We start from the raw sequence: 27911 nt of genomic DNA on the forward strand, positions 1-27911 counted from the left end.
CCAAACATATATAAGAATATGTTCCCAGCAGGCCCACTACTTGAAACACGGAATTCTAAGAAGCAAAATGCACTCATTTTTAGCCATCTCTGGAGGCGGCCATTTTGTTTTCTGTCGACTGAAAACGACCAGTCACGGCTGACCTTTTTTCTGAATCTGAGCCATGATTGGTCGTTGTGAGCAGTTGTGATGTCATTTTCAGTCGACAGAAGACAAAATGGCCACCCCCACAGATGGCTAAAAACAAGTGGATTAACACTTATTCCACAGGCACAATATTTATCAGAATGCCCTGTTTCAACTATGGCGCTTGCATAGAACATACTCTTGAAAAAAAATGTTTGCGTTGACTTCCCTTTTAAATCATATTAGCCAACTTGCAGGTGCATGCTAAATATATACACTGCTCACAAAATGTTAGGGATATTGGGACTTCAGGTGAAATTTCAGATGTACCTATAATACACTATAACCTTTACAGGCGACCCTTATTTGACCTCCTCTAAACTTGTCCAACTATTCAATATTTCAGTACATTTTGCACAACTCAAGTAGCAACAAAGTAACGAACGGCAAAATTCACAACAGGTGTTTGATCCATAGAGATCTCCTAGTTTTACAACATACATTGTAGCATTAGTTCCATGAAATGTTTACATAGTAACATGTAAACGGCATCACTGACTTGGAACCAGAGCACACACATGTAGACATACAGGAAGAAATGACAGAATGAAGACGCAAATAATGCTGACTCTTGAGCTAAGGTGAGAGTTTTGGCCACCTCAACAGTCATCAGGATACAGACTAGCAGCTCTCCAACAACTAGCTGCCATTTTTCATTTTTAAAAGCCCTCTTGGAGCTTCTCTTTGTCGCCTCCATTGTGGACTTAGTGGTTTATTTTACAGATCCACTGACGCTGAGTAGAGTGTAGACTTTGCACATTTAGAGCAGTCAGTAAAGCCTCTAAATCCCATTTCAATGGCTGATGTGATGCCCTCCCAGACTGAATAGTTGCCGCTCACTCACTCAAATCCTGTATGTTGCACTATGCATGGCAGCATCGCAGCAACAGATACTCACTGAGGTCAGGTATAAAATAATGCAACCCTTACAGTCCTGTCATCACATAACAGTTTTTTCATGTATTATACTAGTTATAATCCCTTAGTGGGAAATTCATATTAGGCCTACATGTTGCTTTCAATTTTCAGAACAAGATAGACCTGGAACTGAAGCACAACTGATGCACCAAACAAAGATTGTTATTGTCACAAAAGAAAGAGCTCTCGGTGCGATGCAGTGCTATTATATATCACAATAATCTAGAACCAAACTAATAAACAAACACGACTGTGACAGTGTCAAGCTAAACGGCATTATCAACATTGTAAAAGCCCAGTTTTGATGACACTCAACTGTATTGGTACAGATCACGTAGTCATAACAGTACCACCATGTGGCCATAAAGTATATTTCACCCAAAAAGGAGCTCCTGTGTCACGTACACTGTACTTAGTTATTCATGTCGGGTATGTCTTGATGCTTTTGAAAATGTTAATGTGTTTTGTTTTTTTTAACAGAAGACTATACCTCTCGCTTATATTTTTTTTAATGCTTACATGCATGGACATAGACGTGCAGTTGACAATTTCGGGCTTACGTCAAAATGACGTCACAAGTCAAGATGGTGGTCAAATCGATGAAAACAAACTCCGCTCATTGAAAAGTATTGAACTTTGGGTCGTTGTCATTTAATTTGTGATTTTTTTTTTTACTACATTTATATAGACAATGATGCAAGCTGGTTAAAGCCTAAAATATGTAGGAAAGAAAACAGTACATTTTGTCACACTCCAGAACGATTCTTACCAATTTAGAAGTGCTCACTACAAAGCACTGCGCGGTCTTGGTTAGCTTCCATTCCGAACTGACCAGTCCCACTCTCTTCACTCCGTTTACCCAATTTCTCTAATTTAGTTTCCATCATGGACTATCCAACCACACAACAACATCTATGCATGATTTTCTGCAAGCTTTATGCTAATCACGACAAAAGCAATACAATACGGTGGTTTGTTTTCACCTGTAGGTGCATTGCATCGTGAAATGCCCGGATGGTTGGAATTGTAAATTTAAAAAAAACGCACACCGATAAGATACACTTCAGTAAACTTGCATCCCAAAGTGATTAAAGGGGAAGTCAACACAACCATATTTTCCCAGAATATGTTCTATGCAGGCCCACTAGTTGAAACAAGGCATTCTGGTTAATATTCCATTTGTGGAATACCACCTGTTTTTATCTCAGGGGGCGGTCGACTGAAGATGACACCAAAGTTGCTCTGGGCTCAGAGAACAATCAATCATGGCTCAGCTTCAGAAAACAGGTGAGCCATGATTGGTCGTTATCTGAGCCCTGAGCAACTTCGATGTCATCTTCAGTCGACGGAAGTGATAAAATGGCCGCCCCCTGAGATGGCTAAAAGCGAGTGCATTTTGCTGCTTAACTCATATTCCAAAAACGCAATATTAATCAGAATGCCGCATTTCAACTATTGGGCCTGCATGGAACATATTCTGGAAAAAAAAACTATGTTTGGGTTGACTCCCCCTTTGAAGGTAAAAAAGGATTAAGATTTCCAAAGCAAGCGGCAGATATCAAAATGTGAACCTCAGTCACAGAATGCCAATACAGTCAAAAGCAATCCTTATTTGCCCCTGAAACAAAGGCATTGAGTTTTAAGATAAGAATGCCTTTATTGATCCCACAGTGGGGAAATTTTCAACCTAGGGTAAAGCATCTGCTTTTCAAGGGGACAAAGATGTTATTTTGCAGAGCTGGGCATTTTACTAAAAATTGAACATCCGTTGTTTGTCATCCATCTGCAGCATGGCTACCCTTCCGTCGCCCGTCATTCGTCTTTTTTCTGAGGGTTGGGGGGGAAATATTACCCATCTATAGGCCGGTGGTCCGCCTCGATTTTTAAACGGGCGTCCGTCGGCGAGTCCGACCAAACTTTCACTCACATGCATAAAAATGACCATTCAAAGAGCGTAGAAAACTGATGATAAGCAAACCAACATTAAGTATAAGAACTACACTACCGTTCAAAAGTTTGGGGTCACCAAGAAATTTCCTTATTTTTGAAACAGCGTTTGTAGGGTCATCATCAGTTCCTTGGCAATTTCTCGCATGGCATAAGCTTAATTTCTAAGAACAAGAATCAACTGTTGAGTTTCACATGGAAATTCTTTTTTTCTGGCCATTTTGAGCTTTAAATCGATCCCACAAATGCGATGCTGCAGATGGTCAACCTACTCAAAGGAAGGTCAGTTTTATAGCTTCTCTATTGCTAATGATGATTGCACAAGGGTTTTCTCATATCCTTGAGCCTTCTGACGCAATGGACATACACCTTGCACCTTTAGAACACTGGCGTCATAGTTGCTGGAAATGGGCCTCTATACACCTATGTAGATATTGCACCAAAAACCAGACATTTGCAGCTAGAATTGTCATTTACCACATTAATAATGTATAGAGTGTATTCCTGATTAATTTAAAGTTAACTTTAAAAACTGCTTTTCTTTCAAAAATAAAGAAATTTGTTGATGACCCCAAACTTGTGAACGGTAGTGTAATTTTGGTGATCTTCCCACAAAAATTAACTCATTCAATATTTGTCATTTGTCATTCCAAATCCGCAATTTTTTTTTAGGCTTAGTGACGTAGTAGTACAGGGCAGTCTAAAGCCTGGTGCAAGTTTAAAAAAGTCTGCTATCTAGTGGTAAATGGTGATATTACAACTTAAAACTATACAGTGGTACCCGTTATTCGCAGTGGATAGGGCTGGTCTGCCCATTCAAATCTACTGGAAGCCCCAACCGCCCCTCGCCCCCCTTTTTCAAGACAAAAAAAACGTTGAGAAACCTCCACACATTCCTAGAAAAATTACGGTTTTCTATTAACTCATTCATTTTCAAACCTGCTTTTTCTCTAACGTTTGAAAAATTTTGAAAGAAATATTAATATGTTCCTTTGATAGAAAGTCAGGACTGTGAAAAGACAAATGAATATGTCCTTGGCAACGAATAGGTTAATTAAAAAAGTGTGAATAAATGAATCTGCGGTACCGAGCATATAGCTGTACAGTATGTAGTTGCAGCCAACTGTATTGGATGCAACGTTGTCATAAAAAAAAGAGAGAGAGAGACAGATAGAGTGGAGGCGAGAGAAAGCGAAAGGGAGAGAGTGATGGAGGAGGGGAGGGGAGGGGAGGAGAGGGGAGGGGTAAGCGGAACCCGGATGCTGATGCTGACCGTATTGGATGAATAGAAGGATGCAGGAGGGGAGGAGGACTAAAGAGAAGGGGACCGTTACGGACTGCAGAGTGTTGGATGGAGACCATCCCGTCAGTGATGAGCAACTTCTGAAACCTCTCCTTTCTCCCTTCTAAGTGTGTTTTTTTTGGGCTGCTCTATTTTTTCGGCTGTTCTATTTTTTCGGTTGTAATTACAAGGGGGAGATGCGAGCATAGGATGAGCACGGCCGGCCGGGGAGAGACAAGAGAGGAGATGTGTGCAGTCCGCCAGGCCAACTGAGCCGAGGATGTCGCTTCGGGCTTCCTGGAACAAGCGTCACAGACGGCTCCACTTGTTCCGGTTCTCCTGATCCGAACAGCGCTTATCTCCGTTCGGAACCAGGGCGGATTCGCCTTGACTGGCCCGGCCTTTCTGCGCCTCGCTGACGCTCCCCCGCCCTCCCCCTTCTTCCTCTATTTCCTGATGCAGGGCCGAGGAGGGGGTGAGCCAAAGTGTGTACCGGATATTGGAAAAGCCATTCTGGATGCTGATGCTGCTGTGATAATAGACGATTATCTGGACTAACGTCGAATGAGCACATGAAGACGGAACCCATCGAGGCTTTAGAGGAGAACAAACAAGCTCTGACGGATTCGGACATGTATTTTTGACATTAGGATAGAGGAAGTGGGGGTCCCTGCTATCGATCAGGGCATGGATTGAGGCATTCTGACTTGGGATATTTGAGACTCTGCACTTCCAGAAATCAATCCGATAGTCTTCCTGTTCACGTCCGAGTAAGATCTGCATCACTTTAGTACAAACGCACGCACTCAAATCAGGAGCAGTCAGCTCATTTATAACAGGGAGTGGGGTGCTTATTCACATTTTGTGAGCACCTCCACCGTCACGTCATCCTCCTCTGATCTCCACGTTTTTCTACGTAAAAACCGCTCATCCCAGTAAAAAGACCACATTGGTTTCTGACTTGTAGTTTCTTTTATTTCTTTTCGGGTGGGGGCGGGCTCGGAGGCTATACGACAAGCAAGTGAATGGGAGTAGCCTGCAGGGCCCGGCGTTAGATCACGACCACCTCCGACGCCAAAGTCTCCTGGGATGAGCCTTGCTGCATTGCGAGTCGAAACGGGCCCACAGCTCTCTTGATTCTTCTGCTTTGAAACTGACCATTTAAATTTTTTTTTTTTTTTTTTTTGCAATGTCGGGAAAAATGAGCAGCAAGGAAGTGGGCCAGTCCAACCAGTATGTGGGGCCTTACCGGTTGGAGAAGACCCTCGGAAAGGGACAGACTGGTAGGAATCTCCTGACTGTAGTTTTCGTCTGCCAATGCAATAATTCATTCTGCACCTTACTTCCTTGTTTAGAAATAGTCACTTCATTAGGTACACCCACATAATGTAACACGATTTAATCAGCCTTTAATAATGTTACGTTTTGATTGTCACTGCATGGCATGGCTTAACTACATTGATAAAAAGGCTACTGTAGCTATTTATGATGGTGGCTGTCTGAGGCAGCATGATGCACAAGTGGTTAACATGTCTGCCTTTGTTCTGAGGTTCTGGGTTCGAATCTCTGCCCGTCTGTGTGGTGCTTGCATGTTCTCCCTGTGCCCGTGTGTGTGTTTTTTCTCTGCGTATGATTGTTAAGCTAACTGAAGAAAAGGCTCGAATTTGCCCAAGGGTATTAATAGTGTGAATGGGTTTTTGTATGTGTGCCCAGTCCAGTCTAGGGTGGTGGCCTGCCTGTCTACCACACCTCCTGCCTGCAGTCAGCTATGATCTACCCCAGTACCTTGGTCCCTATAGTGAGGACAAACGCTAAGATGAATAGACAAAATGCCTTAGTGTGGCTGTCTTTGCACCTGTGTCCAGCTGCATTGCATCGTACTGAGAAATGTTTATAATATTTCGCCCTTCTCAACGTAGTTGAATAAAGTAATCTAAGTATTATAAACAACTCTATGGATGGGACAATATATCGATATTGTGGATGTAGCTTGTCTCTCGCGCGACACTATTGATATGCAGTACCTGCATTGATTAGCCATACCAGTGCACCAAATGTCAACACTGCCGAACAACCAAAATGTGTTTCATTCAATGTGTTATTTTTAAATGGCTTGGTTCACTCATACATTCTTACATTTGGAGTTAGAAAAAAAAACATGCATTCTTAAGGTTTCTTTCCTACATGATGCAGTGCAATTATACACTGCACTACGCTAAACATATTGTTAAATTAATTTCTGCCCGTGTCAATCAAAGGCCTGCAGCTATATAATCTTGGCAATGGAAAAATTATGGGCGCCATGGTGGTCGACTGGTTAGAACGTCTGCCTCACAGTTCAGAGGTCGTGGGTTCGATCCTGGCTCCGGCCTCCCTGCGTGGAGTTTGCATGTTCTCCCCGTGCCTGTGTGGGTTTTCTCCGGGTTCTCCAGTTTCCTCCCACATTCCAAAAACATGCATGGTAAGTTGATTGGACTCTCTAAATTGCCCCTAGGTGTGATTGTGAGTGCGGATGTTTGTCTTTGTGTGCCCTGCGATTGGCTGGCAATCAATTCGGGTTGTCCCCCGCCTGCTGCCCAAAGACAGCTGGGATAGGCTCCAGCACGCCCGCGACCCTTGTGAGGAGAAGCGGTATGGATAATGGCTGGATGGAAAAATTCCTCATACAGCTCTTGTATTATTGGCACTTTTATGGTTCTTATTTTACTGTTGAAATACCTTTGCCCTCTTTTTGCCAGAAATAATCAAAATAAGTCCCAAACAAATTAAACTCTTACTCATATTAGCCATGTCATGTCATGTCATCTTCCAAACCGCTTATCCTATATAGGGTCGCGGGGAGTTGCTGGAGCCTATCCCAGCCGTCAATGGGCGGAGGCAGACTACACCCCGAACTGGTCGCCAGCCAGTCGCAGGGCACACATAGACACTGCTCATATTAGCCTTGTTAATTAAATAGTGACGTATGTAATCCCGGGCAGCACATTGGACTGGTGGTTAGCAGGTCTGGCTTCCATCCATCCATCCATCCATTATCTATACCGCTTCTCCTCAAGGGTCGCGGGCGTGCTGGAGCCTATCCCAGCTGTCTTCGGGCAGTAGGCGGGGGACACCCTGAATTGGTTGCCAGCTAATCGCAGGGCACACACAGACGAACAAACATCCGCACTCACACTCATACCTAGGGGCCCACGACCTCTGAACTGTGAGGCGGACGTGCTAACCAGTCGTCCACCGTGCCGCCTATTCTGGCTTCCTACTACTTTAAAACACATGCATGGTAGGTTGATTGGAGACTGTAAATTGTCCATTGGGGATAACATGAGTGTTAATGGTTGTTTGTTTAAACATGCCCTGTGATAGGCTGGCGACCAGTCCAGGGTGTCTCTCGTCCAAAATTAGCTGGCTAGCCTCCAGCTCACCAGCAAACTTAATGAGGACTGCTAGAAAATGTAGTGCCTTAAACAAGAGATGGATGGGTAGATGGATGCAATCCGCACAGCTCTTGATTCTTCTTGTAAATTGTTTATTTGTACACATCTTTCGTTCTACTTTATCACCCACCTTGATATTCAGCCTCAGCCTGCTGTTTACTTCAAGTGCCTCAAAACAAATGCAAGAGTCTTTTCATAGGTTAAGACTAGTCTTCATGTTGACTTGTAATCATGTACCTCTCTTTGTGTTTCAGGACTGGTGAAGTTAGGCGTCCACTGTATAACTGGAAAGAAAGTGGCCATAAAGATTGTCAACAGAGAAAAATTGTCAGAATCAGTACTCATGAAGGTACCTTCATTTATCATTTCAGTGCCTTCACTGCAAGTCCAACACCTCTGGTACCTTTGGAACATAATCAAAAATCTATTGTTTCACTATTGTCTGTCTAGCGTGTAGGATCGCTTTGATATACACGACATTGAGATGACTTACTTGAACTGTTTGCCACGTAGACACCCTGGATTTATTGAGTAAATTTAAACTGGAATAATTCCAACAGTTTGGCTTTGGTTGGTAACTGCTACTCATGCAGTACATCACACGTCTGGTCTCCTGTCTGCTGGTTTATATGACATTGGAAAGATGGAACGATTGACTACTCTATATAGGCCTCTAATTGCTGTGCAGATGTCTACACCAATGTTTTTCTCAAGCACATTCCAGCTACAAGTACTTTGTGTGTGGACTGTAGTGTATGTTTTTTTTAAATATCATTTTGTATCTGGGAACCAATATAGCTTCGTGTCAATTGATGATTACCGACCAGAAACATGCAAAGGCTGGATGGATTGCTATGATCACAGTTTTTTTTCTCAAGTTGAAGTCTGCACAGTACTGAATGTCATTACTTTTTTTTTTTTTTGCAGCCATAAACTTATGTTGGCAAATGAATATAAGTCATTATGGGCCTAGAAGGGCTTTAAGTGGATCTTGGACATACTGGAATGTCTGGTCACTGTCAACCATAATGGCTTGTTACTTAAGGTTGGAGGTTAACACCTAACCACAAACGTATGCGTGACAAGTTGGGACTTGGGACAGAAATGTGGTCGGTATGAAGTGAAGCTTTTTGTCAGACTACTTTACATTTGATCCATCTCTGAAATAATATTTCCAAAATGCAGTTTCCACTCTTCTGGGAATATTTTTTTTACGATATTTTGGAGCGTATCTTGTGGAATGTTTGTCCATCCATCCAGAGGAGGTTACTGATGTATCTCTGATGTATCTCTGATCTCTGGGTACACGCATATCAACAATCAAGCCAAAGTAATGCATTTTCCCTCCCTTGCTATTAAAGTCAGAAAAGGCCGGATTATCAGATCTCTCTTGAAAGATTACTCTCACATTTGAAAAAAAAAATCGCTACGACTTTGAAAATGAGTTTGTGTGCTGTATCCCACTCCTTTTGGCCATTTTAGTTTGACGGTGTTGAGGTCAGGGTTCTCAAGTTCTTCCACACCAAAGCACCTTCCTTTAGCTATCTTCAGATTCCAGTTCAACTTAATGAAGTGATTAATATTACTGTAAGTCAACTCTTTTGTCCACTTAGTTTAGGGAGGTGTTCCTGACTGCATGCGTTTCCAAATTGTTTTAATGTTTCCAACGTAACCGGCTACTAATGCTCCTTCCTACTCTTCCCTTTTTGCCTCATTGTTTTCAGGCTTGAAACGCAAAACCTTTAATGGGGTCAACCACCCCTACCGACTATCTTAGCACTCTCACTGCCTTCCCTCATATTTATGTGCCTCTGCCCACTCATTCTTCATTTTCCTCTGTTTTAACATCCCTATCTCTCTAAATCCCGCTCTCTCTATCTCCCTCCATCTGTCACTGCAGGTGGAGAGAGAAATAGCAATTCTGAAACTAATTGAGCACCCTCACGTTCTGAAGCTGCATGATGTCTATGAAAATAACAAGTATCTGTGAGTATCTCTCTCTGCCTGCTGACTGAATGAATGTGTTAGGTAAGCAGAGTATGAGTTTGCATTTAGAGAGGAAGCGTCAGCAATGTTTTGATGGCGTATGTGTATTGATGGTTTATTTCTGTTTCTAAAGATGCTTCCGTCTCTTCACTGGCTTGCGTTTTCATGGCGTTTGTCTACCTCTCATCTTGCCAGGTACCTGGTGTTGGAGCATGTGTCTGGTGGAGAGCTCTTTGACTACCTGGTGAAAAAGGGCAGGTTGACCCCCAAAGAGGCCAGGAAGTTCTTCAGACAGATCATTTCCGCTTTGGATTTCTGCCACAGTTACTCCATATGGTCAGTGCGCCACAGTTTTTGGATATTGCAGCTCAGTGAGTTTCACAAAGTTGATCACATACTTCACAATTCGTAAATTTTCAACACATCGGACATCGGCTTTGGTGAGATTGATTTGAAGGAGGGGAAATGCTGAAATTCAGTCGGATTATCGGATGTATCCAGTTTTAGTTTGACGTGGTCATCGGATAGTATACAGTATGAGCGATTTTGGTTTGCGCAATCAGAATCAGCAAAGCAAGTATTTTTAGGTCAATTAAATTACAGTGGAACACAATCCAAACGCTAGTCAACTTCCATGCAATGAAAATAAAGTCACTCGCTCACAGAAAAATCTAGCTACATTTATTCAGCTGGTCAATGAGCAGAAAAGACAAGATTTGCTCAAGTCTTGTGTGATGACTTTAGAGGAATATTTGTTCTAAAAATGTAGGTCTATTTCTTAATTGGAACCTACTTGAGGTTCCACTGTAACTTGTGTATTTCCAGTCACAGAGACTTGAAGCCTGAGAATCTTCTCCTGGATGAGAAGAACAACATCAGGATAGCAGATTTTGGTATGGCCTCATTACAGGTTGGGGACAGTCTACTCGAAACTAGTTGTGGGTAAGTCTTACCTTTTGGTTTAGGTCCTCATTCATAATATTTGACAATGTACTTTTTTCACAGTGTTTGTGCTACTATTAAAATAGATTTGACTAGTCATAATGACAACTTGACTGATTTGCTTCACCAAGAAGTACAAAAGAACATCAACTAGGGATGTCACTCTATACATATATATAACTGTCACGATACGATAATATCCACGATATGAACCTCACGATACGATAATTATCACGGTATTGTGGGGAGGTTGGCGATATATTAAAAGCTCATGATATTGTTAAAAAATAAAAGATATCAAAAAAAAAAACATCACAATATTCTGTTTTTTTACATAATAACAGCATTCACAAAGAAACAGATGACCTACAATGATCGAACACCTAAGACTGAGGCACATACTCGCTAATGCACGCACACATGGTAAATCGGGTTAATTTGTGGAGGAACTCAAATGTGTTACGTTCCCTTTATCTGGCGTTTAGGGTGGGTCTTAAACATCTATCCATCCATTATAAGTGGCAAAAAAATGCATCACGTTAAACTGCACTAATAAACTAACCACCAGAGGATGCTGGAACTGCACAAATGAAAACAATTTAGGATTTTAAACAGATTTGCTGCTATTAATATCGTGACACGACGACAATATATTGTGACGATTTTAATATTGCGATATCACAATAATGCCGATATTGTGACATCCCTAACATCAACCATAACATTTTGAACCCTACCTAACAGAAGCAGTTTGATGTGTTTCTAAACTGTCCGTAGCCTACTCTGACATCAATAGTGTGTCAAAATCAATTTGCTGAGCTATATATTTAAAAACATTGTCTCTTTTTCATTATAGATCACCACATTATGCTTGCCCTGAAGTAATAAGGGTAAGTGAATGTGTGTGTACATGTTTAAGTGTTTGTTTCTGCGCGTGTAATGATGTTGTTTTGTTCTAGGGGGAGAAGTATGATGGCCGTAGGGCAGATGTCTGGAGTTGTGGAGTCATCCTTTTTGCACTACTTGTGGTAAGTATTTTTTTCATGTTTTAAGTATTTTTATTCTGTCTGTCTCTTTGGACTTTTTCCTATTCATTTTATAATATTCATATATTCATACATCTATATTTATTTCGCGTGGAAGAAATGCTAATGCTCAGTAAAATGTTCCTTCCACATAGATCGTTTATTTGATTTGCTCAGATATTCAACACTTTGTAAAAAACTAAAAAAAAACTAAAACTCAGATGACAGAAAGACAGTTGAGACTGAAGCAAAATTACATCCCTTCGCATTAAACATATATCTGATCCCGCATAGAAAATAAAGCACCTTACTGCTTCTTACTGCTTCTTGTTGAGAAATATGAGCATGTCAACAGGAACACAGTCTTGACTAGCCTGTCCGGAAAAAATTAACACAACTGAAGTAATACAGAGATCCTGATTTCTTCTGTATCAATGGTCATTTTATGACAATGGTCATTCATGTTCATGTTCCATCAATGTGTAGGGTTGAAGTTGAGATATGAAAGACTCTTTCTTTCTAAGAATGTTCTGAACTCATGCTGCCCATAGTAGTTTTTGCATTCCATGGATGTAGCCCTCAGCTGATGTCATGTTGCCCTTCTTTAGACTACAAACAAAATGAGACTGAATTGAAAGTAGTGCTCTCCATTTTGTCTTATTCGCTCATCTCTTCACAGGGTGCTTTGCCGTTTGACCACGACAACCTACGGCAGCTTCTTGAAAAAGTGAAAAGCGGAGTATTCCATATGCCCCACTTTATACCACCAGACTGTCAATCATTGCTCAAAGGGATGATCGAAGTCAACCCTGACAAGAGACTCACGGTAAGCCCAAAAATTTTATTACCCCCCATCAAAGAGGCTAGTTACAGTGGTCGGTGCGCACCTCATAATGACATCTTACAGCCACCTACAGGACTGGAGTGCAACAACAATGCCTAGCATATTTTCAATCAAACGACACTAATACTTTTAGGTCCGTGCTCCACAGAGTGCCATTCTCAAAATAAAGATGGCTCAGTTGAGGCCAAAATCAACTTTGTGATCATCTGCTCCGGACACAGCAAGTTGCAAAGTACAGAGAAAAACTTGCCCTTTGTAGGCTCCCCGTGACAAATTAGGCGTGATCTCCAAGAGCACTACCAGGCCAGGTGTTAAATTCTGTTTCAGGGTAGATGAAGTGAAGGGCTACATAAAGCTTCATTATCATAAGAACTCTTTGGCCCAGCATTAAAAATAGAGCTGCAAACTTACTCAATTGTGGCTCCCCGTCAAGTACACTGTACACCTTTGCATCCAAGTTGTAAATGAATGCTAGGGAGGAAAAATGAAAATGATGATGTTACAAGGAAGAACGAGAGATAACTGAGACACAGCGGCACAAAAGATGTTATAAAATAGAAGCAGAGATAAAGAGAATGTCTCATCAGTTAGTCAATCAGTTACCAGTGCGGATCACAGATTTAATCAAAGCTGTGCATTCGTCTGATGAACTTCTGATTAATGGAGCCCGAAACGAGGTCAGACAGTCTCTCTCTTTTGTTGGACAGCCGGTTCTCTTTATAGAAACCACCCACAACACAGTTCAGTATATTTTTTTCGGGAGGCGCACACAACAACTGAAACAACCCATCTTCAATTCAGACCTCTTCATGTCTAATTTTGACTCAGGAATTGAAGTGTCTTTTCTGCATTGCATATAAATGAGTAAAACACTCACCGGCCTCCTCACTGGAGCGCATTTCCTCACTGAAGATTTCCAGCTACAACAAGTGACATGTAATACTTCCACTGAAAGTGAAGATGCAGTGAATCCTACTGTGGTATCATAAAAGCTTTATGAACTGCTGTTAGTGTGTATAAAATGTGTACTTATCTTATATGTGATGCATGATAAACCTGATAAGGAGCATGAAGACAGATGTTAATTAACAATATTATACTGAGCAGTGAGGACAGAGATACGTGTGAACACTCACATGTTTGCGATTCAGCATTTGCAAATTTTAGGGGGAACCTCCCCTCTGTTTTTGCAGAAAACTCACCTATTTGCCGTTTTTGTGTTCAGGCCAAAGCAATAACAATGTTGGTGTGTTGCCACTTGGTGGTGTCTTGGTGCTGATGTGAGTTGAGAGCTTAATTTTGACAAAAGTAGTCATTTGTTGCCATCTCATGGTATCTATAGGCAACTAGTGTCGAGTACAAATCTCTTTATGGGGAATGTCAAAAACTCACATATTTTTGTGATTTGCGGCACGACACAATCCTTATCCTGCCATGAATAATGGGCTTTATCCGAATCGACTATGTGTCTAATTTGCATGAGAGACCAAGTTGACTTTGCACTGCAGCTGCTAACTGCTAACATTATGTCGCAGCTTTATGCTCTTGAATGTATTTGTCCAACTTTGGTGGCAAAAGCTCTCAGGAAGTGCCAAATAATCAGCAAAACACACTTGCGGAGTTAATCTTTCAGGTGCTCACTGTGGTCACTTGAAATATGCTGAAGTCTTGTGACATTTGCAAAGATCTTGAGGGAGAGCAGCAGTTTAGCACTTAGTAAACAATTCTATAAAAAAGAGACTTCAGGCTATTGCCACTTGGATTTGATCTGTCAAACAAAACATGAAACAACGAGAATTGCACTTTGTGTAATTTAAAACTACCCCATAACTTTGCCTTAGGAATGTCTGCTAGCTTAATGCTAACACAATGCAAAACATTGCATAGCATTACGGTGTTGCAGCGTTAAGCAATGGATATTTGAACATCATGTTGACAGACATTAGGTGCACACACCAGAAAGAGCTGCACAATGAATGAATTAATGATGCAGAAACTGCTAAAATTGTATTTAGTTTTTGTTATCACTGTTTACGTCCATTGTTGTTTGTGCTCTATGAATAAAGTTGAGTAATACGACAATGATGCTATGGCTTTGCCCTAAAGCATTTACTAAGCATCCAACCAGATTGCCCTGGTGACATCCCCTGGCTGCTCACAGCCTCCAGGTGGTATCCAGTACTTGCTTGGTATCAGGAAATTGTTATGATAATCTGTAATATATTAACTACACACTGGACGGAGAGCTTCGTTGATACATGGTTTTGTATTTTTAATTTGTATTTTTAATTTACAGCTAGAAGCAATACAGACCCACGCCTGGTACCAGTAAGTAAATCCCTTTTTTTTTTTTTTTTTTAAATAAACTTTATTTTATTTTATAATTACATATACTTGTATCTGTTTGCTTTTAATGATAACCTCCACTCACAGGACATTAGATGCATCTTCACAATTTAATAGATGCAACAATTGGAAGTGATAATACTGCTTAGCCCTGTCTGAAGTGTATTGTTTACATGGAGAATTGTGGCTGTAGTTCACAGTGCACTGCACTGCACTGCATCAGCCGCTGAGGTGTTTCTAATTATTAGTCACCCTATTGAACTACTTGAGAGGGATAGCATTAACATAGTCCCTTACCATAAGTTTATCGTTTACAGGTACAGCTACTTTCCATCTTCAAATATGTACTGTATGGTAATATTCAGTTCTGGGTGGTGCATATCACACTTGTGTGTGATACCTCCCTGAAAGTGGAAGTCAACCCAAACATTTTTTTGAAGAATATGTTCTCTGCAGGCCCACTAGTTGAGACACAGCATTCTGATTAATATTGTGTTTGTATAATATGAGTTAAGCAACAAAATCCACCCGATTTTAGCCATCTGGGGGCGTCCATTTTGTCACTTGACTGAAAATGAGATCACGCACCCTCAGGGCTCAGATAATGACCAATCATAGCTCAGCTTCAGAAAACAGGGGAAGTCAACCCAAACATATTTAAGAATATGTTCAATGCAGGCCCACTTGTTGAAACAAGGCATTCTGATCAATATTGTAATTTTGGAATAAGAGTTAATCCACCCATTTTTAGCCATTTTGTCACTTCTGTCAACTGAAAATAACATCACAGTTGCTCAGGGCTCAGGTAACGACCAATCACAGCTGACCTGTTTCCTGAAGCTGAGCCGTGATTGGTCGTTACCTGAGCCCTGAGCAGTTGTGATGTCATTTTCAGTTGACAGAAGTGACAAAATGGCCGGCCCCTGAGATGGCTAAAAAAGGCTGGATTTTGCTGCTTATCTCATATTCCACAAACGCAATATTAATCAGAATCAGAATGTTTCAACGAGTGGGCCTGTTGGGAACATAGTAAAAAATGTGTTTGGGTTCATTTCCGCTATAACTCATTCATTTTAATCATATTGCCTTGTTTCAACTAGTGAGCCTGCATAGAACATATTCTTGAAAAAATATGATTGGGTTGACTTACCCTTTAATACCACCACTGTCACATCACTACAAAATAATGTAAAAAAAAAAAAAAAAAAAAACAAACCAAAGGAGAATATAAGATATATATATATATATACGTATATATATATATGTGTATATATATATATATATATATATATATATATATATATATATATAAGAGATATAAGAGATATATAACAACAGTGTGTGTCATTGCAGAGCGAGAGAGAGAGAGAAGCGTTTCACTGTTCGGGATAAATACCATTTATTACTAAAGCAAGAATCATAGTTAACCCGTTTTATCTTCCTCCAAACAACCACAAACCTCGATACCACAGAATATCATTTGGAGCAGTTTACAATATCTATTTTTCCAATAATATGGCACAAACAGAAAAACGTTAAATAAAATACATCATCACCGGAGATGCCGATTGTTTATGCATAAAAAAATCTTTCTTCGCTCCAACTTTTACATCTCATACATTCTGTACTGTAAGTGCAGAATTAAACATTTTTTTGAAGTCCACTTGAAAATGAATTTTTAATCTTTCTGACATTCATCCTCCTCCATAAACGTGTGAACACACCAAGAAGGCAGAGGCTACCGTGGCCCACTGATGGCCGACTGCTGCATCAACCTTTGGTGCACATACAGTAGGGTAAGAGTGAGACTATTTAGCTCAACCAATCAGAGGAGTACACATCTAAGACTATTTATTTCAACCAATCAGAGGACAGAAAATGACAACGTGACTCTTGCTAGAAGGCCCTGTTTGGCGAATCTGAAATCTGATTGGTTTAAAAAAAAAAAAAAAGCCACTGTTAACATTGTCATGTGTCATCAGCTAGCTTTTATGTCACTGAATGCTCTGGGCAGATTCCATTCACATGGCAATGCATATAAGCTGAAATGTGATTGGACAAAAAAAAATTCAAAGTCTACTGGAAGCTGGGCAGACAAGACACACTATGAAATAAAGATAGAAGACTGTTGGAGATAGATTAATACAAGTTGTAAATATAGGTCAGTGCTTCTGATAGTGTTTGGGACAGTAGAAAAGACCTTGAAGGCCCTGACCATACGCCACTGGTAATATGTTGTAATTGTGTAACGTCTTGCTTTAAAATAATGTTCTCAACTTGTTAAAATAGCAGAATGGCTTTCCTTCCCCTATCAGGAGTGGTCGCAATGAGCCGTGCCCTGAGCAGCCCCCTCCCCGTCGTGTGTGTGTGACAAGGGTGCTATCGTTGACCGACCTGGACCCTGATGTCTTGGAAAGCATGTACTCTTTAGGGTGCTTCCGGGATCGGGTCAAACTCACACGGGACCTTACAAGTGAGGAGTGAGTAAATAAAATTCATCCAAAATCTTCAAATACAATCACTTATGCCCATCTGGTGATAAAAGCTCATACAGTACAGTTATTTTTGACAGCGACAACTGTTGGTAACACTTTGTCATAAATGACAACATACGTGATGTCGGGAGTTTTGACAGTCTGCTGTGCAATCACAAGCGAGCATTTCAGTATTCATGGTCATTTGTAATCAGCAAATACATTGATGTAAGCCAACATTCTATACACAATCTTTCATTTTTCATCTCATAATGGACATGCATTATTAATCAGTGTAGCATGACAGGCAAAAGGACAGATACGATTAATGTTGCATTACTTTGTTAAAGCAAAAACAGAAAACATGATGTGCCATTCATCTGAGCAACAGAAAACTAGTTTTCTTTGTTCTATAACAGGGAAATGGACCGTTTACTTTCGCCCTAACGTCTTATTGATCAAACCGTGTCAGTTACCAAAAGAACAGTTCACTGGTAGGTTAGGCTCATTTTCAAATTATGGTCTGCTACCCTTTAAGATACAAAATACATCTGCAATACCATTGAGCAATTTTAAATTAATTTGCCAATCGCTCAGTGATTATTTCCACCACGTCTATTGTAGGATCAGCTTATCTGCAGAAATGTAAATGTCGGCCGGCATAGGTTCCCTTTTACCTGATGTCGCATTCTTTTTTTCGATCGACACTTCACACGTTCAAACTAATCAGGGACACCACAAGATGAAAATCATTCATCCATGTCTTTAACCCTGTTTTCTCAAACACTCCATCGAAGAACGCTTCATCTTTTGCCACCTGAAAGAACGTTATGGGTGAATGATCATTCTGCACGACTGTATGCTGGATCTATTTTTCTTGTCCGCAGAGAGAACCAGGAAAAGATGATTTACTACCTCCTGTTGGACAGAAAGGAGCGCTACCCCAGCTATGAGGATGAAGATTTGCCACCAAGAAATGACGCTGGTAAGAAGTTTGTTACCTTTCAACTGTTGCACATCCCAACTATTAAATCCATGACTACAAGATTTTTTTTGAATTGTGCATTTTACCGCAGCCATTTAAAAATGTTTTGTCAAAGACCCACCTAGGAAGCGTGTGGACTCGCCTATGTTGACCCGCCATGGCCGTTGTAGACCAGAGAGGAAGAGTCTGGAAGTTCTCAGTGTAACTGAACAGGGCTCTCCCACCCCACCCCGCAGGAATCTGGACACGAATGCACACAGCCAAAGGTAGATATGGATAAGGTTGATCAACAGGAATATGTTTGACTAGATCTCATTAGTTACTGTCTGCTGTTTCCAAAAGGTCTCGTTCGGTGAGTGGAGCATCCACGGGTCTGTCCTCTAGTCCTCTCAGCAGTCCCAGGGTAAGCTGTCTATATTCTACTCTGCTTTGCTCAGCTGTACTTTATGTCAGAAAAAAATTGGAATTGATAAATGACAAAGGCATTACCTTGTGGACCTTTTCCATAAGTTGTCCTAATGTGATATGGCCTCTTCCAAAGACTGTGACGCATTTCTTTAAAAGGGAAATCATAGCAAACATTTTTTTTTTCAAGAATATGTTCTATTCAAGCCCACTAGTTGAAACAAGGCATTCTGATAAATATAAATATAAGTTTTTAGCCATCTCTGGGGCGGCCATTTTGTCACTTCTGTCGACTGAAAATGACATCGCAACTGCTCTGGGCTCAGTTAAACGACCAATCACAGCTGATCTGTTTTCCGAAGCTGCGCTGTGAGACGTTTCAACAAAGTTAAGAATTAGATTTTGGGAGGGATATTGACGCCACTATTTTCGTTTTTTTCTTAAAATGAATATCTGTTCCAAATATCGGTTATCGGCCTCCTTGACTACTATTAATCAGTATCGTATCAGCCCTGACAAACATATCGGTCTATCTCTAGTAATTATTACAATATCAGGTGTGAAATCTGGTCATTAAAAAAAAATCGATTTTTCCAGTGTTGTTTTTTGGCATTCTGAAATCTTGGGTTTTCAATCTTCACATTCTCATATGGATCCCCCTGTCAGACATGTCATTTTGGGTTATAGTCTGTGTGACTATTCCCTTGTTCCGTGTTCTTTTGTTTGTTAATAGTGACAAGTAAGGATCATGAATTCATCTTCCATCGTGCTTGTTGAAGACTCGCTTCCATGCATCATTTCATGACCATTGCTTTCTCTCTCATGTCTCCACACCCTGTCAGAGCCCGGTCTTCACTTTCAGCCAATCAGAAGTCACCTCAGCTTCTTCCTCTAAAGATCCCAAACCAGCGAGTGCAACCACCCCTCGGCCTATTCGCCCAGCGCCCGACCCCAAAACTCAGACCCTGCCGTCAAAAGGCCCCACTGACCGTCCTCATCTCAACTCCATGAAGTCCCTCCCTCTCCAGACTCCACGCACTCCATCACCATCCCCCTCCCCGCTTCTCTCTCCCATCCCTCGCTTTTTCAACTTTCCCTCTCCATCTGTCTTCAAGTCCAAGAATGCCCACTCGTCCTCTAACTCCTCTGCCACCACTCCTCCTGTGTCGCAGGTCACGCCACAAGGCTCACCTCTCCCCACCCCTTTGGGCACGCCTGTGCACCAAATCCAACACCCTTCGTCCACAACCCCTCCCTCCTCTTCCTCCTCGTCTTCTTCTCCCAGAGGGGATGGGTCTGGAGGGGCTTCTCTGTCACTGACGCCACCCTCCAGTCCAGGTAGCAGTGGCGGTCTGGCCTCCTCTAGCTCCGCCCACTGGAGAACAAGGCTCAACTCTTTCAAAAACAACCTGCTGGGCTCGCCACGCTTCCACCGGCGCAAACTCCAAGGTGAGAGAAGCTGCTTTTGTGTTAACACAAGGAGAATAGTCATCTGATGCTCTGACCTAGTAATGTCAAACTCAAGGTCTGTCCAGCCACATCATTTTATGTGGCCCACTATGCGGTTAAATCATTTCTACTTCATGTTTCCTGCTGAATGGATTTGTTCTTGTTATTTTTGCAGAAAATCTATCTTGAAATTGCAAATTTCTTTACCTGTTTTACAAACGTTCATTTAACATAAATTGTACCCTTCTATATATAGTGAAATATTTGCTAGCCACAAATTTCCATGATCTCTGATTCAATTTGTTAAAAATGTGTAATTACAATCAAATGCATGGGCAATGCATAAAATGTATGTCCATTTTTGTTCATATTTCTTATTTTTACGTGAATAGTGTTTCCGCGTTACAGACATCTCATTAACGTGAACTTTTTTTTCAATTACAAAATTGCACATTCACATTTTTCACAGGACAGCAACGATGTATAATAATATGATGAGGTGACACTACACATATGGTTTCATAACTTTCATAACCTCTATGGGAAGCCATAACTACGATGTGGCTTGTGACAAACTTGTGTTTGACAATTTTGATAGTATATATGTTTTTATGTTCACTCTTACAATTTAATTTGATATATATTCAGTAATTAGGGCTTTATCTGTAATAAGGACATTTTTACATCTCTTATCTCTTTTGTGTCTGCCTGTTCATTCTGTAGTCCCAACATCAGAGGACATGTCCAGTTTAACTCCAGAGTCCAGTCCAGAGTAAGCACATACTCTTCTTACTTTTGTCCTCATGACTTAAAAAAAACCACAAAAAAAACCCATAAAACATAGGACATAGGACAACATAGGACAAACAAAATGCACATCAGCACAGTCTGACAGCCTTCCATCATGAAAGTGGTGGTGCAGAAACTTAAGTAAGGAATAATTAGTTGCTGCCTCTAATATGCCTTTTATTGATGGGAACCAAAAATAAAAGGACAGAAATAGAAAGCGCCTATGTGATGTGAAGCAGTTACGCATTTGATTACAATTGTAACAAAAGAAACAGTTGCACACTGACCAATCAAAGTCAAGCAGTGCTCCGCCCAAAGTAAAGGCTTTATTTCAATCACTGAATACACAAATGCACTGTTTACAGAAATATAGTACACTATTTAAAATACTTACAGTAAAAAAAAAAAAAATCATGATGGAACCTTAATGACGACATATATTAACGGGCGCTGTATGTGTAATATATCATTATATAATATTTTGTATTGCATGGGCTAATTTTATTTGGCATTATAGGATATAGAATAAATTAGAATATCATAGAGAAGTATTCAGTATTTCAATTAAAACATTTCAAGTTATTTTATATCGCTTTATACAGATTAATTAAACAGAGGAAAATAGCTTTCAGAAGGCCAATTTATGCCTAATTTCTATATTTGAAAAATAATTGTATTGTTTGTTATTTAATCATATTTCTTGAAATGGTAAATTACCCTAACCCTTTTTCGAAACCCGCAGCTTCTTCTTGCACACTGATTAATGCTAAGGGCTCCCAGTTTGACATTGAAATAATAAATAGTCTTCTCATCCTCGTTGCGCCCGCTAGCTTGTCTGCCGGGGCGCAGTGGTTTGCTCATTACTGATCTTTGATCTATAGTTTTTGTTTTCATTATGTACTTTTCAAATTTACACCAATGCAAGTGTGATTTTAAAAAAGAAAATCTAGATGAATCTGACTGGTAAGCGGTGCTTCTTTTTTTTTTTTTTTTTTTTAATAGCAACACAAACAGAAATCTTTGGTTTATTTCAGCAAGGCACACAATTTCTTTGCATAATCATATTTGGTGTTCATGCTTTTGTTTAGCCTAATAGTAAAGCAATTTATGAAACATTAAAAATGTAAACAGTTGAAACCGTTTTCTGACTGAGCCTAAGTATTCCGATTACCAAAACTTTAATTTTATACAGTTTTGTTGTTGCTCTAATGGGCGCATGTTAATATTGTTTCCAGGCTGGCAAAGAAGTCGTGGTTTGGCAATTTCATCAGCCTGGAGAAAGAGGAGCAAATCTTTGTTTTGATTAGAGACAAACCCCTCAGCTCTATTAAGGCAGACATTGTTCATGCATTTCTTTCGGTAAGTACAACCAAGTTTAGATGAGCCTTAATTATTCAAAACAATTGGCCTCAACTTTGATTGTGGCGTTGAAGAGGGGAAAATTATATGTATTTTTTTTACTGATTTATGCTTTTTTTCTTTTTTTTTCCTCACCCATTTGCAGATCCCTTCCCTTGGTCACAGCGTTGTGTCCCAGAACAGTTTCCGAGCAGAGTACAAGTCCTCTGGTGGCCCCTCTGTCTTCCAGAAGCCTGTCAAATTTCAAGTATTATTTCTTTTTTGTTTTTTCATCTCATTCTCCCCTGCCCTAAAAAACACATAATGGCTCTGGTAAGAGTTGTTAGCTGATTGATATTGACTCAAACAGATTGTGAGTGAAGCTCGAGAGCTTTGTCACCAGTTTGTTTACCAGCCATATTCTTTAGCGTTTATTTCAGAAGAATATCATTTATCCATCAGGTGCTGTAAAGTAGAAAATGAATGGCTTAACCAAGGGAAAAAAAGTCTCAAAATAATGTGTTTTTATTTTGTGTCTTTTAGATCTGACTGTGTTGTTGTCTTCTTGTGTAAATCGTGTGGTCTGTCTTCCGCTTCAGGTCGACATTGGTTTCTCTGAGGGAGACAGGGAGCTGGAAAGGGAGCGAGCAGAGAGGGAAGGCAGAAGAGCGCTGGGCATATACAGCGTCACCTTCACCCTAATAACAGGTAGAGTGATCTATTTATAGTCGAGTAGACAGACCTCACGCATGAGACACTCAATCCCTGAAAGCATGTACACACTGATTTAATTAACAGCTGATGTCAAGCATTAAAGGTGAAGTCAACCCAATAAAATTCTTGACATTAATATGTTTGATGCAGCCCCTCTAGCCTAAACTTGATATTCCGATTAATATTGTGTTTGTGGAATACGAATTAAGCAGCAAAACCCACCTGTTTTTCACCCTCTCAGGGCGAGGCCTTTTTGTCACTTGCTCTCAGCTTTAGAAAAACGGTGAGCCGTGATTGGTTGTTACCAACTGTGCAACTGTGATGTCATTTTTAATTGACAGCAAGTGACAAAATGGCCGCCCCCTGAGATGGATAAAAACGGGTGGATTTTGCTTCTTAACTCATTCCACAAACGGCGCATAGAACATATTATTGTAAAGAACATTTTTGGGTTGACTTCCACTTTAAAAAAATGCAGCACCCATAATATAGCGGGAATATACAGTAATTGAATAAAACCAACGTTTCTCATTGTTTTTCTTTTTACAGACAATATATATTATGATTATTTTGGCAACTGTTACAAACACATGGCATTAAAATAACTATTTCTTTCTCACTGCTCTTATGTACAAAAACACAATATTGTGCTTTTTTTTTTTTTAAATATGATTGTTTTTTTTTTTTTTACAATATTGTGAGTTTTTATACAGTATTGTGAGCTATCACAATATCCCTCACAATATTGTGATAATTATCGTATCGTGAGGTTCATATCGTGATAATATCGTATATTGACGTTGGATATCATTACATCCCTACTGTGAACATGTCACCGGTGAATGTGCAAAACAACAAGCCCCGGTAGTCTCCCTCCAAAAAAAACATGGGCAAAAACGCCGAAAACAGTCCGCAACCAGTTTACATGATGCACAATGAACATTAAATGAGAAAAAAAGGAGTGGTAAGGCGTGGTTGAATGGTATCAATCTTTCTCTGGAGGTTGGAGAAATCTGAAGCCAAAATCCACTCCTAGGTCAGTTTCAGTCTATAGTGTGCACCCTGCTTCAGAGATTTTGCTCCTGTTCTTCATTTCAGGTCCTAGTCGCAGATTCAAGAGGGTGGTGGAAACCATTCAAGCTCAACTCCTTAGTACTCATGATCAGCCTTCTGTGCAGGCACTGGCTGGTGTGTAACGCACAAAAACTCATACGCTGTATGTAACCGAGGGTATATTCTTGGTCCCATCTCTTTTCTCTTAAATTTGACCCTTGTACCCCTCAGATGAGAAGAATGGCAAACCCTCCCGGCAGCCCAGCACACCTTCGCGTCAGAATTCCAAGCGTTCTGAAAGCGGATCTGATCGGTGCGAGAAGGAGCGTGCGGTGGATGCGGCGAGTGGAAGTGGCAGCATCTTACAAAGGCAAGGGTCAGGAAAAGACAAGACCAGACTTCTCACCACAACCAATGGGACACAGTCACACCCCTGAAAAGAATGCTATGAAGAAGAGGATATCTCCTCTTTCCCTTATCCACCCACATCCTTTCAATCCAGCTTTCCTCCTTTCTGCCTTGCTACTTGGCCATCGGTCCCTAGCGACAGATTGGAAAAGGGAAAATATTTGATCTTTTCTCAGGCCGCAAGGAGAAGACGGAGGCAAGATCCCCCCTCTCCCCCCCCCCCCCAAAAAAAAACCCCTTCGCAGAAAAGCTCACAAGAAAAACACATTCACTCGCTAATGAAGAAAGCACATGACCTGCTCACTAATGTATTGACTGCTTCACATAGTTCACACCCTGCTGCAAACCTCTGATCAAGTGACAGAGCACCTCAAGACGTTTTCATTCATCACCTCCAGTTTTCATGAATGCTCCTCAACATGACCTTACACCTAACATTACGAGTCACATGATCAAATGGAATGTCTATTTAAAATGAGCAAAAAAACGAAGGTTGTGTCTTGAGGAATGGAGAAGATGGCTCTGAATTAAATGAGGTTTATCGATAAGCAAAAGGGATGCTGTATTTTAGCAAAATCAAAGCGAAATCGCAGTTGAACACACACAAAGACATCACAGAAAATGGATCTGATCGCGTTGGGTGTAATGTAACCCTCCAGGTAATTATGTGTACCGGTATATAAAAATAAGGCCCACTGATGCATCTTGTCCTCGAGTGTATGAGATTCATTAGGTCTCACAATTATTTCAGAATTCAAAATGATAAACGCTATGATACCGTATTGCCTTTAACGGAGGAGAAATAGTGGATCAACATTTCGATTTATTCCCATTTTCCACTCCCGATGCACACCCACATGTAGAGTCTCTCTCAAGCAAAAAGCCTGTTAGATGTTAGAGACGCAGACAAAACGCATAATGGCTCACAATAGGCCAGTGAACAATAAAACAAAAGTAGCAGAAAGACTCTTCAACCAACTCAGAGATGACAATAAAAGTCGTTTTATTTAGTTTTATTTATCATCTTTGTTGGTTAAATACAAGATCACCTGGATGTAGGTGTAATATGTTTAACAACGACATACCTGTAATTATTTTTCACTGTGGTATGCCTTTTATGTATATTGTAATTTCAGTAGTGGGCTAAATCCGCAGTCCTTTGTACCATACCAAATCCATTGTAACCTTCAGTCATGACATTGTTCTCTTGCTGAAATAAGTTAGCCAGACTTGGCTAAGACAAGAGAATTGATCATGGCTATGAATGGGTTGTTTTGTTGTCAAGAAACATTTGAAGAAAAAGACAGCGGCATGAAACATAGATATCCATTATGCTCACATAAGTGCAAACGCTATGACTATTGGCTGTCAACAAAAAAGTTATAAAATTATAAAGGCGCAAATTGTAAAATTGTCTTGTTTATCTATGATTTGAAACTACACGTTTTGCAACTGTTATTACTTTTAGGGCTCTATTTTTGTGATAGGCTCAAATCTGGCACGCCGCAGTCTAAATCTCTGCAGAGGCGGGTTAGACCTGGTGTTTTCATTTCGCATGACGCACGCAAGCAAGCGAATATAAAAAATCACGGTTTGCGGCTGTGAATTCAGCCAATTTCATTCTTCGCCAACAAAAGCGGCTCCTCTCATTCCCTTCAAATGTGGGGCGCTCACATCTTGCATGGGGAAATCTCGGTTCAGAAAAGGACAGCTATCTGTGTGTGATCCGACCATTGTCACTGCCCTTAGTAGCAGACCCTTATTATGAGCCGTGATAAAAACGTAAACGGAGACTCTCATTATGAGCCGTGATAAATAACTTCAAGTATCTATGCCCAGCCCCAATAGTTTGTGTGTCCATGCACATGATCTATGATCTAAATAGTACAATAACAATAATAATGCATTCAATGAATTGATTTCTACAATGATTCAGTGTGTGATGCCTATTCTTATCATATTTATGAATGAAATGCATCTGACATCCATTCAGATATCCGCCGAGCTCAGAACCTGTGCTCTGATCAAATTCACCAAAATCGCATTAGATTACCTGTGACACGGGAACTGAGCCGTATTCTTTCCAATGACTTACTGCTACCATATTGTCATTCCACCGGGCGTATCTTTAAAGTGGAAGTCAACACAAACATTTTTTTTCAAGAAAATGATCGGTACAGGTCCACTAGTTGAAACAAGGCATTCTGATAAATATTGCGTTTGTGGAATAAGAGTTAATCCACCCATTTTTAGCCATCTCAGGGGGCGGCCACCTTGTCACTTCTGTCGACTGAAAATGACATCACAGTTGCCCAGGGTTGCTCAGATAAGGACCAATCATGGCTCAGCTTCAGAAAACAGGTGAGCTGTGATTGGTCGTTACCTGAGCCCTGAGCAACTTCGACATATTCAGTCAACAGAAGTCACAAAATGGCCCCCCCCAGAGATGGCTAAAAACGGGTGGTTTAACTCGTATTCCACAAATGCAATATTTATCACAATCCCTTGTTTCAACTAATGGGCCTGCATAGAACATATTTGAGAAAAAAATATGTTGGGGTTGACCTTTTAAAGACACACCCTCGCTACAAAAGGCCGGAAAATTAGGAAACAGGCGCAGTGAGCTTGCACCGTCCTCGAAAATAGAACCCCAAAATGTTGGATTCGATTGTGCTACAACAACCAGTTACTGCAGCATTCTTTCCACTCCTCTGTATTTTATTTCACACCCGATGGCATGTCTTTTTTTCTGTTGTATTTATTACAATATTACACTCCACCCCAGCCCTAAAAAAAATACAGATTTGATTGATCTGTCAAGACTTCAAATGAATTTCATCAGTTATTGCTTTACAGTCACGATGCAAATGGGCAGTAATAGCAGACCAGAAATACTTGTTATAAAGAAAGAAAAGAAACATCCACATTTATCATCCAAAATGAAAATGCGGAGTAATGTGAAATTCGGAAACCTTCCAAAAACACCCATTTAATTTTGGACAGCCGATAACAAACAATGTATTGCTCGCAAAGGGCAAAAGAAAGAATGTGCAAAAATGTAAACCACATAGATTGTGATGTTTGTCATTGTAAAAATGCTGCACAGAAATTGCCTAGAGGGGGAAAGGCAATAGAAAATTCAAGACACATGTATGATTGTTTTCCTTTTTGTAGTCTGCTCTGGTCTTTTTGTTTTCATGCCACCAGCAAAATAGGCACTATCAATATGAATGTTTATAATTGAAATATTTATTTTTTCAATTATGTATTTATGATTTCTCTTTTATTAACCACAAAAGCTTTTAATATTGTGAAAATTAATGCTGCAAAAACACCCTCCTGTGTCATTATGTTATGTTTTGTTTATTTTGAACCCACATTCTGCA

General features: G+C 40.4%; 1 protein-coding gene across 4 annotated transcripts; it reads left to right on the forward strand.

The window, feature by feature from the left end:
• The first annotated feature begins 4347 nt into the window (after window positions 1-4347).
• Window positions 4348-26776, forward strand: brsk1b (BR serine/threonine kinase 1b). 4 transcript variants are annotated; one of them, XM_086055858.1, is made up of 20 exons: window positions 4348-5616; window positions 8022-8116; window positions 9668-9753; window positions 9949-10089; window positions 10579-10695; window positions 11552-11585; window positions 11655-11723; window positions 12400-12546; window positions 14861-14892; window positions 17226-17390; window positions 18272-18369; window positions 18485-18635; window positions 18712-18772; window positions 19617-20223; window positions 20947-20995; window positions 22248-22371; window positions 22517-22618; window positions 22950-23058; window positions 24163-24252; window positions 24349-26776. In XM_086055858.1, the coding sequence occupies exons 1-20, from the start codon at window positions 5523-5525 to the stop codon at window positions 24552-24554; spliced, it is 2577 nt and encodes an 858-aa protein (XP_085911984.1). In that variant the 5' UTR covers window positions 4348-5522; the 3' UTR covers window positions 24555-26776. The 4 variants fall into 4 exon arrangements, with proteins under 4 accessions (XP_085911984.1, XP_085911986.1, XP_085911985.1 ...); XM_086055860.1 differs by having other exon boundaries at window positions 19947-20223; XM_086055859.1 differs by having other exon boundaries at window positions 24163-24280; window positions 24349-24499.
• The last annotated feature ends 1135 nt before the right edge of the window (window positions 26777-27911 follow it).

Source organism: Filicampus tigris, chromosome 16 (genome assembly GCF_054856515.1).
Source record: "Filicampus tigris isolate MCC_2025a chromosome 16, RoL_Ftig_1.0, whole genome shotgun sequence".
In the NCBI taxonomy this organism is placed as follows: Eukaryota; Metazoa; Chordata; class Actinopteri; order Syngnathiformes; family Syngnathidae; genus Filicampus; species Filicampus tigris.

What these genes read in the sequence shown, in the direction of transcription:
- brsk1b (XM_086055858.1), top strand. Translation starts at nt 5,523, where the DNA reads ATGTCGGGAAAAATGAGCAGCAAGGAAGTGGGCCAGTCCAACCAGTAT. An exon ending in AGAAGCCTGTCAAATTTCAA is followed by an intron (nt 22,619 to 22,949) that starts GTATTATTTCTT and finishes CTTCCGCTTCAG; the next exon opens with GTCGACATTGGTTTCTCTGA. An exon ending in CACCTTCACCCTAATAACAG is followed by an intron (nt 23,059 to 24,162) that starts GTAGAGTGATCT and finishes TCTTCATTTCAG; the next exon opens with GTCCTAGTCGCAGATTCAAG.